Source organism: Homalodisca vitripennis, chromosome 5, assembly GCF_021130785.1.
Source record: "Homalodisca vitripennis isolate AUS2020 chromosome 5, UT_GWSS_2.1, whole genome shotgun sequence".
NCBI lineage: Eukaryota > Metazoa > Arthropoda > Insecta > Hemiptera > Cicadellidae > Homalodisca > Homalodisca vitripennis.
The window spans coordinates 2,402,394-2,420,764 of NC_060211.1; the positions used below are offsets into that span (position 1 = coordinate 2,402,394).

General features: G+C 39.6%; 1 protein-coding gene across 4 annotated transcripts in view; it reads left to right on the forward strand.

Moving 5' to 3' along the window:
* Nucleotides 1-797, forward strand: part of LOC124361721 — an 85,967-nt gene extending 85,170 nt beyond the window's left edge. For all 4 annotated transcript variants that reach the window (XM_046815648.1, XM_046815651.1, XM_046815649.1 and 1 more), the window contains one exon: nucleotides 60-797. In XM_046815648.1, coding sequence (XP_046671604.1) covers nucleotides 60-734 — 675 coding nt within the window. In that variant the 3' untranslated portion in view covers nucleotides 735-797. The remainder of the gene's footprint in view (nucleotides 1-59) is intronic.
* Nucleotides 798-18,371: the final 17,574 nt, after the last annotated feature.

Sequence of the window (18,371 nt, forward strand, 5' to 3'; positions counted from 1 at the left end):
TAACCTTAAAACTCAGTATAAACAATCAGTATTTAATTTGTTATTTTGCTCTGTTGCAGGTCGAAAACACTTGCACTGCTCCACTTAATTTTCAAATAAAGAAGAAATATCTGAGAGAAGGATCGTCATTACTGAGTATTGCAATACCATCTTCTCCACAGTCCCCTGCTGGCAAAGACAAGCAGAAAATCAAGCCAAAGAAGGAGAAAAAGACTGATTCAGATTTCCAAACGCTAACACCTGAACTTGACAGCTGCTTAGATAATGAGTTCACTGACATGAAAGAAGATAACCTGGCAGAACCAGTTTTTAAGATATTAGAAGTCGATGAGAAAAAATTATTGCAAGTCAATGAGAAACTCGAAATTTCTGTTGGAGAAGTGAAGAAAATTATAATTAGGTTCACGCCACCACTCTCTATCAAAAGTGAAACCGACCAGAAAGATAGGAAATTGACAGGGACACCCAGCGGCAAACCCAAAAAGGATAAAGAGATGCCGAGTGGAAAGAAAAAGAAGTCGGTAAAAAATGAAAGTATTGATACCGGAAATACAGAAAATACAAAGAAAAAGAAAGAAAAGGTCCCCAAAAAGGACAGGGCTGTTTCGGAAAAGAGTCTAGGGAAAGAAAACGAAATCCCGAGTAAAAAAATATTTGCGGTAAAATATGAAGTGTTACTATCAGATTCTCAAAAGGTGAAAGACTGGGTTTTCATAGGTACTACGAAGAAATGATAAGATATTATTATGTTTGTTATTTTAACCCACCAATAAAAAACTATTTAAAATAAATTAAGTTTAAAATAAACAATCCTTTCTTTTTAAATATTTATATTTTACTACGTTTAAATGTATTGTATTCCTATTCATTGCCCGAAACAAAACATTTACAAATTGTTACTTTAAATGATAGTAATAGTTACAACTATCTAAAATATTATTTCAGCATCTGAACAAGTGAGAAATAAAACGAAGCGTTGAAGGCTGTTTTACATTATGTATTTATAGATAATCAGTGGTCGATGTTCCAAATTAAAGGTGCTGTTACACTGTTAATGACAATGCTTTGTACCCAAGATTCATTTTCAAGATCGACGTAGCATGCACCCTGCTACCCGTTACTGTACACTCATCAGATAATATTCTAAGAAGACTATGTAAAACAGTGTCCATGACTTTATTTTATACAATTGTGCAGGACCATCTGTGTAATGTAGTTTAGACCACGAGCACAATACCCTCTCCTCTGAAACTAGGAGTGATGAGCACAAGGTACAAGCCTATCATTTAAGGAGATGTAAAAACTTCATTTGCATCCGTCTGTCAGGCGGTGGGCTCGATATCTCGAGAACAAAGTAACCTATATAGTTAACGTTCAGCATGAAGATTCATTTGTATCCGTCTGCTAGTCGGTAGGCGCGATATCTCGAGAACAAAGGGGTGTTCTGCATAAAGCTTCATTTGTATCTGTCTGTCAGTTGGTCGGCGTGATATCTCGAGAAGGAAATAACCTGTATAGTTAACGTTCTGCATGAAGCTTCATTTGTATCCGTCTGCCAGTTGGTCGGCTCGATATCTCGAGATCAAAGTGATCGATAGAGTTAACGTTCTGCATGAAGCTTCATTTGTATCCGTCTGCCAGTTGGTCGGCTCGATATCTCGAGAACAAAGTGACCGATAGAGTTAACGTTCTGCATGAAGCTTCATTTGTATCCGTCTGCCAGTTGGTCGGCTCGATATCTCGAGAACAAAGTGATCGATATAGTTAACGTTCTGCATGAAGCTTCATTTGTATCCGTCTGCCAGTTGGTCGGCTCGATATCTCGAGAACAAAGTGACCGATAGAGTTAACGTTCTGCATGAAGCTTCATTTGTATCCGTCTGCCAGTTGGTCGGCGTGATATCTCGAGAAGGAAATAACGTGTATAGTTAAGCGTTCTGCATGAAGCTTCATTTGTATCCGTCTGCCAGTCGGTGGGCGCGATATCTCGAACAAAGTAACCTATATAGTTAACGTTCAGCATGAAGATTCATTTGTATCCGTCTGCTAGTCGGTGGGCGCGATATCTCGAGAACAAAGTAACCTATATAGTTAACGTTCTGCATGAAGCTTCATTTGTATCCGTCTGCCAGTTGGTCGGCTCGATATCTCGACAACAAAGTGACCGAAAGAGTTAACGTTCTGCATGAAGCTTCATTTGTATCCGTCTGCCAGTTGGTCGGCTCGATATCTCGAGAACAAAGTGACCGATATAGTTAACGTTCTGCATGAAGCTTCATTTGTATCCGTCTGCCAGTTGGTCGGCTCGATATCTCGAGAACAAAGTGACCGATAGAGTTAACGTTCTGCATGAAGCTTCATTTGTATCCGTCTGCTAGTTGGTCGGCTCGATATCTCGAGAACAAAGTGACCGATAGAGTTAACGTTCTGCATGAAGCTTCATTTGTATCCGTCTGCCAGTCGGTGGGCTCGATATCTCGAGAAAAAAAGTGACCGATAGAGTTAACGTTCATCATGAAGATTCATTAGTATCCGTCTGTCAGTCGGTCGGCTCGATATCTCGAGAACAAAGTGACCGATAGAGTTAACGTTCTGCATGAAGCTTCATTAGTATCCGTCTGCCAGTCGGTCGGCTCGATATCTCGAGAACAAAGTAACCTATATAGTTAACGTTCTGCATGAAGCTTCATTTGTATCCGTCTGCCAGTCGGTGGGCGCGATATCTCGAGAACAAAGTAACCTATATAGTTAACGTTCTGCATGAAGCTTCATTTGTATCCGTCTGCCAGTTGGTCGGCTCGATATCTCGAGATCAAAGTGATCGATAGAGTTAACGTTCTGCATGAAGCTTTATTTGTATCCGTCTGCCAGTTGGTCGGCTCGATATCTCGAGAACAAAGTGACCGATAGAGTTAACGTTCTGCATGAAGCTTCATTTGTATCCGTCTGCCAGTTGGTCGGCTCGATATCTCGAGAAAAAAAGTGACCGATAGAGTTAACGTTCATCATGAAGATTCAATAGTATCCGTCTGTCAGTCGGTGGGTGCGATATCTCGAGAAAAAAGTGACCGATATAGTTAAAGTTGTGCATGAAGCTTCATTTGTATCCGTCTGCCAGTCGGTGGGTGCGATATCTCGAGAAAAAAGTGACCGATATAGTTAAAGTTGTGCATGAAGCTTCATTTGTATCCGTCTGTCAGTCGGTGGGTGCGATATCTCGAGAAAAAAGTGACCGATATAGTTAAAGTTGTGCATGAAGCTTCATTTGTATCCGTCTGCCAGTTGGTCGGCTCGATATCTCGAGAAAAAAGTGACCGATATAGTTAAAGTTGTGCATGAAGCTTCATTTGTATCCGTCTGCCAGTTGGTCGGCGTGATATCTCGAGAAGGAAATAACGTGTATAGTTAACGTTCTGCATGAAGCTTCATTTGTATCCGTCTGCCAGTCGGTGGGCGCGATATCTCGAGAACAAAGTAACCTATATAGTTAACGTTCAGCATGAAGATTCATTTGTATCCGTCTGCTAGTCGGTGGGCGCGATATCTCGAGAACAAAGTAACCTATATAGTTAACGTTCTGCATGAAGCTTCATTTGTATCCGTCTGCCAGTTGGTCGGCTCGATATCTCGACAACAAAGTGACCGAAAGAGTTAACGTTCTGCATGAAGCTTCATTTGTATCCGTCTGCCAGTTGGTCGGCTCGATATCTCGAGAACAAAGTGACCGATATAGTTAACGTTCTGCATGAAGCTTCATTTGTATCCGTCTGCCAGTTGGTCGGCTCGATATCTCGAGAACAAAGTGACCGATAGAGTTAACGTTCTGCATGAAGCTTCATTTGTATCCGTCTGCTAGTTGGTCGGCTCGATATCTCGAGAACAAAGTGACCGATAGAGTTAACGTTCTGCATGAAGCTTCATTTGTATCCGTCTGCCAGTCGGTGGGCTCGATATCTCGAGAAAAAAAGTGACCGATAGAGTTAACGTTCATCATGAAGATTCATTAGTATCCGTCTGTCAGTCGGTCGGCTCGATATCTCGAGAACAAAGTGACCGATAGAGTTAACGTTCTGCATGAAGCTTCATTTGTATCCGTCTGCCAGTTGGTCGGCTCGATATCTCGAGAACAAAGTGACCGATAGAGTTAACGTTCTGCATGAAGCTTCATTTGTATCCGTCTGCTAGTTGGTCGGCTCGATATCTCGAGAACAAAGTGACCGATAGAGTTAACGTTCTGCATGAAGCTTCATTTGTATCCGTCTGCCAGTCGGTGGGCTCGATATCTCGAGAAAAAAAGTGACCGATAGAGTTAACGTTCATCATGAAGATTCATTAGTATCCGTCTGTCAGTCGGTGGGCTCGATATCTCGAGAACAAAGTGACCGATAGAGTTAACGTTCTGCATGAAGCTTCATTTGTATCCGTCTGCCAGTCGGTGGGCTCGATATCTCGAGAACAAAGTGACTGATATAGATAACGTTCTGCATGAAGCTTCATTTGCATCCGTCTGCCAGTCGGTGGGCTCGATATCTCGAGAACAAAGTAACCTATATAGTTAACGTTCTGCATGAAGCTTCATTTGTATCCGTCTGTTAGTCGGTGGGCGCGATATCTCGAGAACAAAGTAACCTATATAGTTAACGTTCTGCATGAAGCTTCATTTGTATCCGTCTGCCAGTTGGTCGGCTCGATATCTCGAGATCAAAGTGATCGATAGAGTTAACGTTCTGCATGAAGCTTTATTTGTATCCGTCTGCCAGTTGGTCGGCTCGATATCTCGAGAACAAAGTGACCGATAGAGTTAACGTTCTGCATGAAGCTTCATTTGTATCCGTCTGCCAGTTGGTCGGCTCGATATCTCGAGAAAAAAAGTGACCGATAGAGTTAACGTTCATCATGAAGATTCATTAGTATCCGTCTGTCAGTCGGTCGGCTCGATATCTCGAGAACAAAGTGACCGATATAGTTAAAGTTGTGCATGAAGCTTCATTTGTATCCGTCTGCCAGTCGGTGGGCGCGATATCTCGAGAACAAAGTGACTGATATAGTTAAAGTTGTGCATGAAGCTTCATTTGTATCCGTCTGCCAGTCGGTGGGCGCGATATCTCGAGAACAAAGTGACTGATATAGATAAAGTTCTGCATGAAGCTTCATTTGTATCCGTCTGCCAGTCGGTGGGCGCGATATCTCGAGAACAAAGTGACTGATATAGATAACGTTCTTCATGGAGCTTTATTTGAATCCGTCTGTCAGTCGGTGGGCGCGATATCTCGAGAACAAAGTGACAAAGTGCAGAAACTTATCTAATTTCGAAGCTATCTCACATCTCACATTGTCACCATACAGGATATTTATAGCACCAAATAAAATGAAATATCGATAGAAAATTGTGAAATGTGTGTCTTTAACATTTATTTTTAATCGACGTTCTGTTTAATGGTAATGGTTTTAACTGCAAAGCAGCAAGTTACTTAATTTCAAAGCTATCTCTCATTGTCACCATACAGGATATTTATAGCACCAAATAAAAAGAAATACCAATAGAAAATTGTAAAATCAGCTGTTTTTAATTAAAAAAGGAATGGACAATAAACCTTGGCGACGAGATAAATTTATAATTTTCATTGGTCTCAGGCTGCATGTATATAAGATATCCTAAAGGTGAAATTAAAATATAAAATACGTTATTAAGTTATAATTTATACGAAATTAAGTGTGGTAAGGCTTATTTTCTATAGTATATATAGTAAAAAAAGGCTAGGGATAATTTTTAAAATCCTATAGATGAAATATAAACAGAAGAAATATGCATTTTACAATTCTTGTTGTAGCCTATTATTGCTTGATGATTTATATATTTCAAATAATAGAAACTACATTGTCAGCCAAACTCAAAATAAAATCATAAGTAGTGTGAGCAATAGTGTGGACATGTTGAGACAGGTATGTGATTTCTCCAACGCAAAAAATACAAAGTACACCTTTTAGGGTTGTGCCAAAGCAAAAGTTCCACAAATTCGTTGTCTATAAATTGCAATATCCCTAACGCGTTTTGGTCATTTCACATTTATTTAAAGACGGAATGATGTTTTAGATCGATTATCGAGCAAAAGTATACAACTCGTTGTAGGTATTTAATTTCAGGAATTCACTGAAAAGAAATGGCCACAACGTGGTGTGGGTATTATGAGGGTGCGTTTTATTACCGGGGACGTCGCTATTAACCACTAGTTTATGAATCATGTTAATCTCTAATAAAATCTAGTGGAGAGATAAGCATTGTCAGGCCGTGAAGTGACGCCATAGCTTTTGTTGAATCTAAGTACCTACAATCTACAATGTTTAAAAATGTTCATAAAAATACTTTTTGAGTATTGGATTTTTAAACTCAAATTAAATTAATTATCATTATATAACTGATGAAATATATGGATCAAGACGGTTTTTATATAATCCAATATGCTTGGGGCAATACTTGGGGTTTACAGAACGTGTAATACCGAAACGGACAGCCGCATAATAAATAACATCCTCTGTGAAATACGGAGTCGTTTTAGTACAGCGTAGAAGAACAATAAAGTGGAAACGTAAACTCGGAATGAATGTAGTTGTGTTACATGAAAGCACGGTATTGCCGGAATGGTTGCATGAACGGAGACAGTTTCACTGACACGTAATAAGCGGGTAGCGGGTAGCGGGTAGCGGGTAGCGGAATCGCAAGCGGATCGATCTATAAGTATAACCTCTTCTGAGGCTGGAGTGAGAAGACCTTTCATAACGAATTGCTTTGCCGACACTACATCCTACAAATACTGTGAGTGATTGCTCTGCTAACTGGCTGAGCGTTAGCGACGACTATCACTCGAGGGGCTGAACAAATTTCATTTACGTTTACCTGTATTTCTGTCTGTCTGTCTACACGATATCTCGAAAGCGAATAACCTATAGACTTGAAATTGTGCATGTATATACAGACTGCGTTTGATGGTGGTAAATGCCATTCACTCTATGGGAATTGGCTGAGCATTAGCGAAAATTTTGACATTCATATTATGAGAACCCAAGATGGCTACGGGAAAATGAAACGAAATGAATAAAAAAAGTATGAAGCAGCTGGGCACAACAGAAAAAAGATTCCATCTGAAAACTGTGTGTTTCTGAGAGTTTGACTTCTATAGCCCCCTACCTCAGTCGCTCTTGATATATAGCAGCTCTCGGTCTTTGCAAGGTTATGACATACGTCAGCTCCCATCCTCTGACATATCACCATCATCGGGAAGACTTCACATTCTACGATCTGTCGGTCTCTGAGAGTTTGACTTCTATAGCCCCCTACCTCAGTCGCTCTAGATATATAGCAGCTCTCGGTCTTTGCAAGGTTATGACATACGTCAGCTCCCATCCTCTGACACATCAGCTTCATCGGGAAGACTTCACATTCTACGATCTGTCGGTCTCTGAGAGTTTGACTTCTATAGCACCCTACCTTAGTCGCTCTTGACATACATCAGCTCTCGGCCTTTGCAAGGTTATGACATACATCAGCTCCCATCTCTGACACATCAGCTTCATCGGGAAGACTTCACATTCTACGATCTGTCGGTCTCTTAGAGTTTGACTTCTATAGCACCCTACCTTAGTCGCTCTTGACATACATCAGCTCTCGGCCTTTGCAAGGTTATGACAAACGTCAGCTCCCATCCTCTGACATATCACCATCATCGGGAAGACTTCACATTCTACGATCTGTCGGTCTCTGAGAGTTTGACTTCTATAGCCCCCTACCTCAGTCGCTCTTGATATATAGCAGCTCTCGGTCTTTGCAAGGTTATGACATACGTCAGCTCCCATCCTCTGACACATCACCATCATCGGGAAGACTTCACATTCTACGATCTGTCGGTCTCTGAGAGTTTGACTTCTATAGCCCCCTACCTTAGTCGCTCTTGATATATAGCAGCTCTCGGCCTTTGCAAGGTTATGACATACATCAGCTCCCATCTCTGACATATCAGCTTCATCGGGAAGACTTCACATTCTACGATCTGTCGGTCTCTGAGAGTTTGACTTCTATAGCCCCCTACCTCAGTCGCTCTTGATATATAGCAGCTCTCGGCCTTTGCAAGGTTATGACATACGTCAGCTCCCATCTCTGACATATCAGCTTCATCGGGAAGACTTCACATTCTACGATCTGTCGGTCTCTGAGAGTTTGAACTTCTATAGCCCCCTACCTTAGTCGCTCTTGACATACAGCAGCTCTCGGCCTTTGCAAGGTTATGACATACGTCAGCTCCCATCTCTGACATATCAGCTTCATCGGGAAGATTTAACATCCTGCGATCTGTCAGTCTCTGAGAGTTTGACTTCTATAGCCCCCTACCTTAGTGGCTCTTGACATACGTAAGCTCCCATCCTCTGACATATCAAAATTCTCGGGAAGACTTAACATCCTACGATCTGTCGGTCTCTGAGAGTTTGACTGCTATAGCCCCCTACCTTAGTGGCTCTTGCAGTATCAGTCACTCGAACTGGCCGGTCGTTATCGCTCTGCGCTCTGACTCAAGGTTAAGTGTAGCACGTGCTGTGTGCAGGTTAGCTTAACCTGCTTGTACTGGACGTTACAGTGAATTCGTTCATTTTCGCCTAATTATGTCGGCTAACTGCAGCATTTGCAATTTGGTGTGTGACGATGAGAAGAGTTGTATAAAGTGTGTTGGGAAGTGTAGTGCAGTGATACATATTAACTGTGTTCCAAGCAAGACCCGTTCCAAACTCGAGTGGATGCGCGATGTATGCAGACTTGAAAAGGAGTCCGTAAGTAGTAAAAAATCGTCATCAACTGTAATAACTAAAGATTTTCTTATCTCAACCATGAACTCTTTCAAGAACGAAGTTTTTAGTGAGCTTCAAACCTACAGCAAAGAGTTTAAAGACTTCAAATCCTCCTTAGAATTTTTCTCAGGGAAAATGGACAATGCCTCTGAATTAATCAATAAAATAACGGAAGAAATGAAAAGTGCAAAGGAGGAAGCCCGACTACTGCGTGAAGAAAACTCCAAGTTGCGCACGGCCGTGGAGGACCTGGAGATGAGAATGAGAGACATGGAACAGTATTCGCGGATCTCTAACATTGAAATTAGCGGAATTCCTGTGTCCCAGAATGAAAATTTGGAGAGTCTACTGTGTGATATTTCCAAGGCCATCAACGTGGAGCTGAAGGAGGAGAGTGTCGAGGCGGCGCATAGAGTCCCCAGCTACAACAAGAAGCGAGCTGCCCCCATCGTCGTCAAGTTCAAGTCCCGACGAGACAAGGAGACGTGGATCAACGGCTTCAAGGCGACGCGACCCCTGACAGCTGACAAGATCAACCCGAGGATGCCGAAGGAGAAGGTGTTCATCAATGAGCACCTTTCACCAGCAAACAAGCAACTCCTCTCCAAGACCAAGGAGGCTGCAAGGGACCGCGGCTACAAGTTCGTCTGGACCAAGGACGGGAAGATCTTCGCACGGAAGCACAGCGGCGATAGAGTATTGAAGATCACTGGTGAAACTAGTGTTAGAGACATGTGAGTACAGAGATGTACATAGTTTGTATATAACTGTATCATATAACAATCAGCCATGTATATTAGTTTAGCATATGGACCCAGAAAATAATATTTTGAATTTTGAATATCTAAGCAAGGATGTTTTTGCCTCCACTGAAATTACATTTAGCTGCATCCATATAAATATTAGAAGTTTGAGACAAAATTTTGACATATTACTAGCCAGTTTAGCGAAATTAGACCACGAAATAGATTTAATAGTTTTATCAGAAATCTGGATTTTCGAAGAAGAAATTTACTTGTACAATATACCGGGATATTCTAGTTTTGCGAACTGTAACCAAACATACCGCAGTGGCGGTATTATATATAGCATTCGTTCGTGATACATTTAGAACCAGAGACAAATGCATAAAAATGACCTCCGCCGATATTTTAATTCTAGAGCTTAAAATAAAAAAAATATTTTTTAATATATTTTGCATTTACAGACTACAAAGTCATACTGCACATAACTTCATTCAAGAACTAGAACCTATATTAAACCAACTTTCAACAAATGTAATTTATCTGGGTGAAGCTAATATTTGCATAAAAGTAAACAATGCAGAGGCAGAAGTATATCTTTCCTTAATGTACAATAATGGATTTTCTTCCTTTATTAACAATCATACTAGAATAACGCCAGAATCTTCCTCCTGCATAGACCATATTTTTATCAGACATAAAAATCTAAACAAATTTGTATCAGGAAACTTTAAGTCCGAAATTACTGATCATAATTTAATAGCTTTGTTGATTAAAAATGAAAATAATGTTAACCGATTGTCTGAACATAGTAATTCTACTGTAACTTGCGAAAAAGTCGATTTTGAAAAGTTAAAGAATTTTTTAAATGATTATAACTGGAATAATGTTTTAACTGAGTTGAATGTAAACATTGCAGTAACAGCGTTTTATAATGCAATCCAAGAGGCCTTGTCATGTAGTAAGGAGACTAAAGTAATTAGATATAAATATCAAAAAGCAAAATACAAAAGCCCTTGGATTAATGAGTACCTTTTGAATAAAATTGAAAGAAGAAACAAATTAAGTAAAATAAAAAGAAAAAGGCCATATGACTTAGGGTTCAAAACACATTTCAGTAATTTTGTAAATAAACTCAATTTAGATATTACTAAGGCTAAAGACAAATATTATTCAAGTTTATTTGATGCGTGTAAAGGTAACAGTGCTCAGCAGTGGAAGTTGATTAACAGCCTAACTGATAAGACAGATAAGCAGCTGATAACGTGTGTTCAAGACAGTGACGGCAACAATGTAGAGGATCCACAACAATTGGCAAACATGTTCAATGAATACTTCATAAACGCTCCCTTATCACTAGTGGCCGGCTTGCCCGACACTGGTGGAGTGGATGCATCTGGTTGCGTCTACCAAATAAACAGCCTGTTCTTATACCCCGTATGTGAACAAGAAATTCTTAAAATAAACAAATCTCTCAAGAATAAGAAATCAGTGGGCAGTGACTCTCTCTCGGTTCAGCTGTTAAAGGAAATCGCTCCAGAAATTTGTCATGTATTGGTACATTTAATTAATATTAGCTTCTTAACAGGGGAATTCCCAACCAAATTAAAACAAAGTATTGTTGTACCGATCTTTAAGAATGGTAAGCGGGACCTCCTACACAACTATAGACCGATTGCTTTGCTTTCTGTGCTATCGAAGGTGTTTGGGAGAGCAATGAAAGTAAGGCTCCTAGAATTTTTAAATAAACAAAATTTTTTCAGTACAAAACAATTTGGCTTTACTAAAGGGAAAAACACCGAGTTGGCAATAGTGGATTTTACTGAAGGCGTATACAAGGGTTTTAACAATAGCGAAAAAACATCGGGGATGTTTATAGACTTCTCTAAAGCCTTCGACCTTGTCGATCACGAAATTTTACTTAGAAAATTAGAAATAGCTGGGATAAGAGGCATTCCCTTGATGTGGTTCAGAAGCTACCTATTTGGCCGCTCACAGCAAGTACGTATTCAGCAAAATTTAAGTCCACCAAAAATAATAACAAAAGGCGTACCTCAGGGGTCCGTGCTCTCTGCCTCTTTATTCTTAGTGTTTACTAGCGGGCCCGGCGCGCTTTGCTGCGCATTTCAATAATTTTTTGCAAAAGTTGCCCGCGGCTTCGCACGCAATTTCCCGTTGAAAACAGTACACTATATTCACTTATTCTTTTTCTATCACATTCTAAACATTGCTGAGATAATTGATAGTCGTTCCATAGTGAGCCTCTTGGGCGTATTATGAAGGTATGTACCATATTCCTGCCTCTATCTAGCTGTTACCCACGGCTTCGCACGCAAATCTTAAGAACCGAAGTCCTTATATTACTTAGTAAATTTTTTTTTTTACTATAATAAATTTTAGATTAAATTAGTTATATCTCCGATGCCACGATTGAGCTTGCTTTGTTGTCTCGATCGAGAGAATATGTACACACGGAGTTTTGAGAACCATACTTCTGTCAAAAAAAACAACTAAGGTTGATTTTATAACATTCTTTATATTTGTAGCCAACGTAAGATAGTAATTATGATATCTGCATTACTCTTCTGATCAAGCATGAGCATGGTTTATATTAAATAAATATTGCAGTTAAAGGTGAATTTTTACGTCAAATTTGAATTGTATTATCTGGATAGTAAAGTCTATGTTTAACAGTGATTGCAAAAACAGTTTAAACAAAATTTGTCGTTTCTCTTAAGCTTACTCTATGCTTTAAAACTATAAGTGTAATATATGTTTACAAAGAACAGCTGATTAAAAATTTGAAAAGACGTTAACATATGTTTGCTGCAATGCATTTCTTATGGGTATTTCTGTAACCAGTGGGGCGGAATCCTGAATCGGGAAAGGGATGGGCATAGCTTATAAACCTTCTCCGTGGAAAAATACATATACGTACAAATTTTCATCATGATCGGTCCAATAGTTCACGATTCCATAAAGGACAAACATACAAACATTCATTTATATATATATAGATAAACAGCCTATTAAATATCCCAATGTACGGAAAAATCAGTGCTTTTGCTGACGACGTCTCACTTCGTTACACAAATAAACATTGGGCTCCCATTTGGACACAAATAACTGAGGATCTCAAATCACTTCGAAATTGGTGCAACAATAATAAAATAGTAATTAACGTTTCCAAGACCAAAATTGTGAATTTTGACCTTAGAGGGTTTTCTTTCGATACGGATTTACATTTTCACGTCGTTAATGAGTGCATCCAACCTTGCGATTGTGTTAAAATTGAGCAAGTTAATCAATTAAAATATCTTGGTGTTTACATAGACGATAAACTTTCATGGAAAACTCATACTTCACAATTACAGATAAAACTCAGGAAAAACATAAGGAAATTTTATTTTTTAAGAAATATTGTAAATTTAAATCTTATGCGGACCCTTTATTTTTCACTTATAGAGTCAAGACTAAACTATGGAATTGAAAACTGGGGAGGGACAGACAAAGTGTCCATTAATCCATTAATATTAACGCAAAATTATTTTGTGCGTATAATTACCTTCCAACCAAAACGTGCCTGTGCTCCTCCATTATACAACCACTTAAAGATTCTTCCCTTAAGTCATTTATTTGTCTACAAAGTTTTAAAAATATTTTTTAATAGAAGTGGAAATTATGGCGTCGACAGAGCCTATAACAATACTAGAAGTGTGGCTCGCGGGCTCTACACTCATCCTAAAGTAAAAAAATCGATTTTTAAAAAGAGTTTCATTTTTTTGGGCCCCAAAATTTACAATCAATTGCCAAATTTCGTTAAAATAAACAATAAAAACTGCAAACAATTTTTGGCTAAAGTTACTGCCAAAATGTAAGAAAATGGTTACTGACTAAAGATGACATAAGTTATTTATTTACGATTTTATCGTAAGCTGCAATTAAAAACAAGTAGAATAGATATAGATATAGAATAGATAGAAACAGGTATCATTAGATTGAGTTATTTTCCACACTTTAATTTGTATGTAAAAATCTTTTTTTCACTTAGATGAAACAATACTGTGGTGTAATACTTTAATTAATTTTACGTTTATTATGTTTTAAAGTATATATTATTTTTGTATAAAGAGTTATTTTAGCAATAGCAAGCATAGATTTCGAGTGCTGTGGTGTCGACCAGGTACACAAGAAGATAGCTATGTAGACTGACTGTCAGTGTAAAACACTTAGTTAAGTTTTCTTTGCACTAGCCATCGCTACTTGTTCAGATGGCTAGTATTTCCACCATTTCATTTATTGTAAATTTGTACAAAGTTTGGAATAAAATATTTCTTATTCTTATTTCTTATTCTTATTCTTGACATACGTAAGCTCCCATCCTCTGACATATCAGCATCCTCGGGAAGACTTAACATCCTGCGATCTGTCAGTCTCTGAGAGTTTGACTTTTATAGCCCCCTACCTTAGTGGCTCTTGACATATGGAAGCTCTAGGCCTATGCAACGTTACGACATACGTCAGCTCCCATCCTCTGACATATCAGCATCCTCGGGAAGACTTAAAATCCTGCGATCTGTCAGTCTCTGAGAGTTTGACTTTTATAGCCCCCTACCTTAGTGGCTCTTGACATATGGAAGCTCTAGGCCTATGCAACGTTACGACATACGTCAGCTCCCATCCTCTGACATATCAGCATCCTCGGGAAGACTTAACATCCTGCGATCTGTCAGTCTCTGAGAGTTTGACTTTTATAGCCCCCTACCTTAGTGGCTCTTGACATATGGAAGCTCTAGGCCTATGCAACGTTACGACATACGTCAGCTCCCATCCTCTGACATATCAGCATCCTCGGGAAGACTTAAAATCCTGCGATCTGTCAGTCTCTGAGAGTTTGACTTTTATAGCCCCCTACCTTAGTGGCTCTTGACATATGGAAGCTCTAGGCCTATGCAACGTTACGACATACGTCAGCTCCCATCCTCTGACATATCAGCATCCTCGGGAAGACTTAACATCCTGCGATCTGTCAGTCTCTGAGAGTTTGACTTTTATAGCCCCCTACCTTAGTGGCTCTTGACATATGGAAGCTCTAGGCCTATGCAACGTTACGACATACGTCAGCTCCCATCCTCTGACATATCAGCATCCTCGGGAAGACTTAACATCCTGCGATCTGTCAGTCTCTGAGAGTTTGACTTTTATAGCCCCCTACCTTAGTGGCTCTTGACATATGGAAGCTCTAGGCCTATGCAACGTTACGACATACGTCAGCTCCCATCCTCTGACATATCAGCATCCTCGTGAAGACTTAACATCCTGCGATCTGTCAGTCTCTGAGAGTTTGACTTTTATAGCCCCCTACCTTAGTGGCTCTTGACATATGGAAGCTCTAGGCCTATGCAACGTTACGACATACGTCAGCTCCCATCCTCTGACATATCAGCATCCTCGGGAAGACTTAACATCCTGCGATCTGTCAGTCTCTGAGAGTTTGACTTTTATAGCCCCCTACCTTAGTGGCTCTTGACATATGGAAGCTCTAGGCCTATGCAACGTTACGACATACGTCAGCTCCCATCCTCTGACATATCAGCATCCTCGGGAAGACTTAACATCCTGCGATCTGTCAGTCTCTGAGAGTTTGACTTTTATAGCCCCCTACCTTAGTGGCTCTTGACATATGGAAGCTCTAGGCCTATGCAACGTTACGACATACGTCAGCTCCCATCCTCTGACATATCAGCATCCTCGGGAAGACTTAACATCCTGCGATCTGTCAGTCTCTGAGAGTTTGACTTTTATAGCCCCCTACCTTAGTGGCTCTTGACATATGGAAGCTCTAGGCCTATGCAACGTTACGACATACGTCAGCTCCCATCCTCTGACATATCAGCATCCTCGGGAAGACTTAACATCCTGCGATCTGTCAGTCTCTGAGAGTTTGACTTTTATAGCCCCCTACCTTAGTGGCTCTTGACATATGGAAGCTCTAGGCCTATGCAACGTTACGACATACGTCAGCTCCCATCCTCTGACATATCAGCATCCTCGTGAAGACGTAATATACTACAATATGTCAGTCTCTGAGAGCTTGATATAATAAAAACTCCGAGGGTTGGCAGACCTGGTCTGCAGAAGAGTGACGGGTGTTATTACTTATATCTCTTTTTCACGTTGTAACATCGTTATACGTCAATTATGTATTGATTCGATTGTTTCATTGAGTCTCCTTTAGCCACTTCAATCGCCCGGTGGTATCAGACAACTGTAAGTAGCTGAATGTGGAATCACTAACCAAGGTGACGAGCTCGCTGGCAGTGGTGATACGAATCGGCTGGGCCCTTCTTGAACATTCCGTTCGCGCCTTCAGATTCTTCACTGCACTTTGTTTACTTGCCCCCCTTTTGGCTTGCAGAATTGTCTGAGTCGGCGTTTTTAAAACTAGGACTGTATTTCAATATTGTGTATAGGACTGACCTAATCAATAAAATGGTGATGACGCGTGGTATCTCATACGTTGCAATAAATGTGATTGAGGAAATGTTTACAAATTCAGATAATCTTGACGGTGACACAGAAATCGTAGTTACTAACATATGTGTTAAATTAAGAAAGCTAGAGGCAAACAATTCACATATTAATGTTTCGGACTTTGAATTGAACATTTTCAATTTACTTATGTTTTTGGACAAAGCTTTGACGACCACAAAACATCTTGAAGAAGTTATTGATAAGTTGAAATGTGACATTTTAACTCTTGAAGCCAGACTGGAACATGAGAAAGAACGAAGACAGTCTGATCTAAATGTATCTTACAATGAATTAGACATTATGCGCGAAGAAAAAGGCGTTGCGTTGAAAGAAAATAGTGCTGTTTCTGCTAGTTTAATAAGAGTTAAAGCCTATTTGGAAAAAAATGTCTAATGAATGTGTATCCTTAAAAAAACGTAGTTAATGATAAGGATCTCGTAATAGCTAAACTTAGTGTAGATTTAGAACCTAGTGATAAACAGAAGGTACAATTAAAGAATTGTATAATGCAACTTCAGTCGTCTATGAATGCACTAGAGGAAAACTCTTGGCTTGATAATAGATGGGTTGATGACAATATTCTGGATTCTTATTTTAAAACTTTTAATAATAATACTAGTAAAGACTTAAGTAAATTAACTTATATCGGCCCGACTTTATCTCAAATGGTAAAACATGGTAGTTGTGTTGATGTAAAGGCTCTTTAAAGTAATTTCGAATTTTCAAGTCTGACTATGCTTTTTTATATATTAGTGATAGTGTAAATACTTTGAAGGCGGACACTGGCTCCCACTGGAGTTTGTTATTTGTTGATCATTGTGGACAGTCAGTATACCACCTAGATTCACTCAATGGTGCTAATGCGACTGCTGCTAAGTTGGTAACCAGTAGACTTGGGTTCATGGAGTTGAGTTGTGCTCAATAAAATAACAGCTACGAATGTGGTCTAAGTGTACTTGTTAATGCTAAAATTATAAAAGAGGGGTTTTGAAATACTCCTAAGAATGGTTTTACGTTCTGTGAATGGTATTCACTGTTTAGGGAGGTGCCTCAGAGCACTTTATCTACAGACAACTGTGCCTTGACGTTGGCAGAGCCAGATATATAGGACATCCGCTAGATTTGGCAGCTGTTGCAACTGATGCTACTGAGATTATCTCAAGTTTTGATTCTATTGTCGATAAAATTAGACCGAGGAATGTCTCTGAAAAATCGAAAACTGTAAAATCCAATAAAAAGATTGGTTATTAGGCTAAAAAAACTGTAAATTCTTTTACATATGGCACCACTGTGAAATGTGTAAATCGTTTTGAGTCCCTTGCTGAGGTGGACAATAGTGTAAATGACACAGCAATATGCAATGCATCAGAGAAATGGTACCAGAAGTCATTTAAAATAAGCAAACCTAAATTGTCAGTAAAATTAACAAAGAATAGTAACTTAAAAGCAGGTAAAGAAACCTTTACTCGTGGAAATGTTTATTTGCCTTTTGTAAGAGAAAAGGTTTCTAGTGGTAAAGTCAATGTTGAGTCTCAAGCGGAATTAAATTTAAAATCTCAGGAAGAACCAATGTCCAGTGTTTTGTTGATCGGGGACTCTCTTTTGCGTTTTTCTGGGAAAAAATGTGAAGAGAGTGGAGCTATCGTGGATATAAATCCAGGGGCTAGAATATCTCACATTAGAGATAAAATCATGAAATATAAATTAGCACAACCTGTAATAATATTCATTTTAATCGGCACTAATGACCTTGTTCGCGGATATGACGGTGGCCCTGGTTACAATGGCGGCTGTGGCCATAAAGCGATGCTCCACTCAATGGCGGACCTGTTGAGTGCTGCCAAACGAATTTGTCCTAATACTACGGTGATCCTAAATAGTATTCTTACAAGAAGAGATATCAGTAAGCTAGCCCTCTTTCATTTAAATAATCAGTTGATCCTCATGTGTAATAATTTCAACGTTGAGTTCCTTGATAACAGCGATGTGATTCGAAGCTATCATCTTTCCCATGACGGGAGACACCTCAATCGAAACGGAAATAATCTTTTAGAGGATCTAATTTTTCAGTCATTGAAAATAGTCCACGAGGCCCGTCACTCCCTGTGTACAGGTGAGACTGCACAAAAGGTCATCTTTCCCGGGTCGCAAGTGTCTTGACATGTTGTTGATGGGGTTTGCACCCCAGTGAGTACCATCAGTCGGGAAACGAGATCGGGGGACTACCGATTGTTGTATGGTAGCACATGTAAATATTAG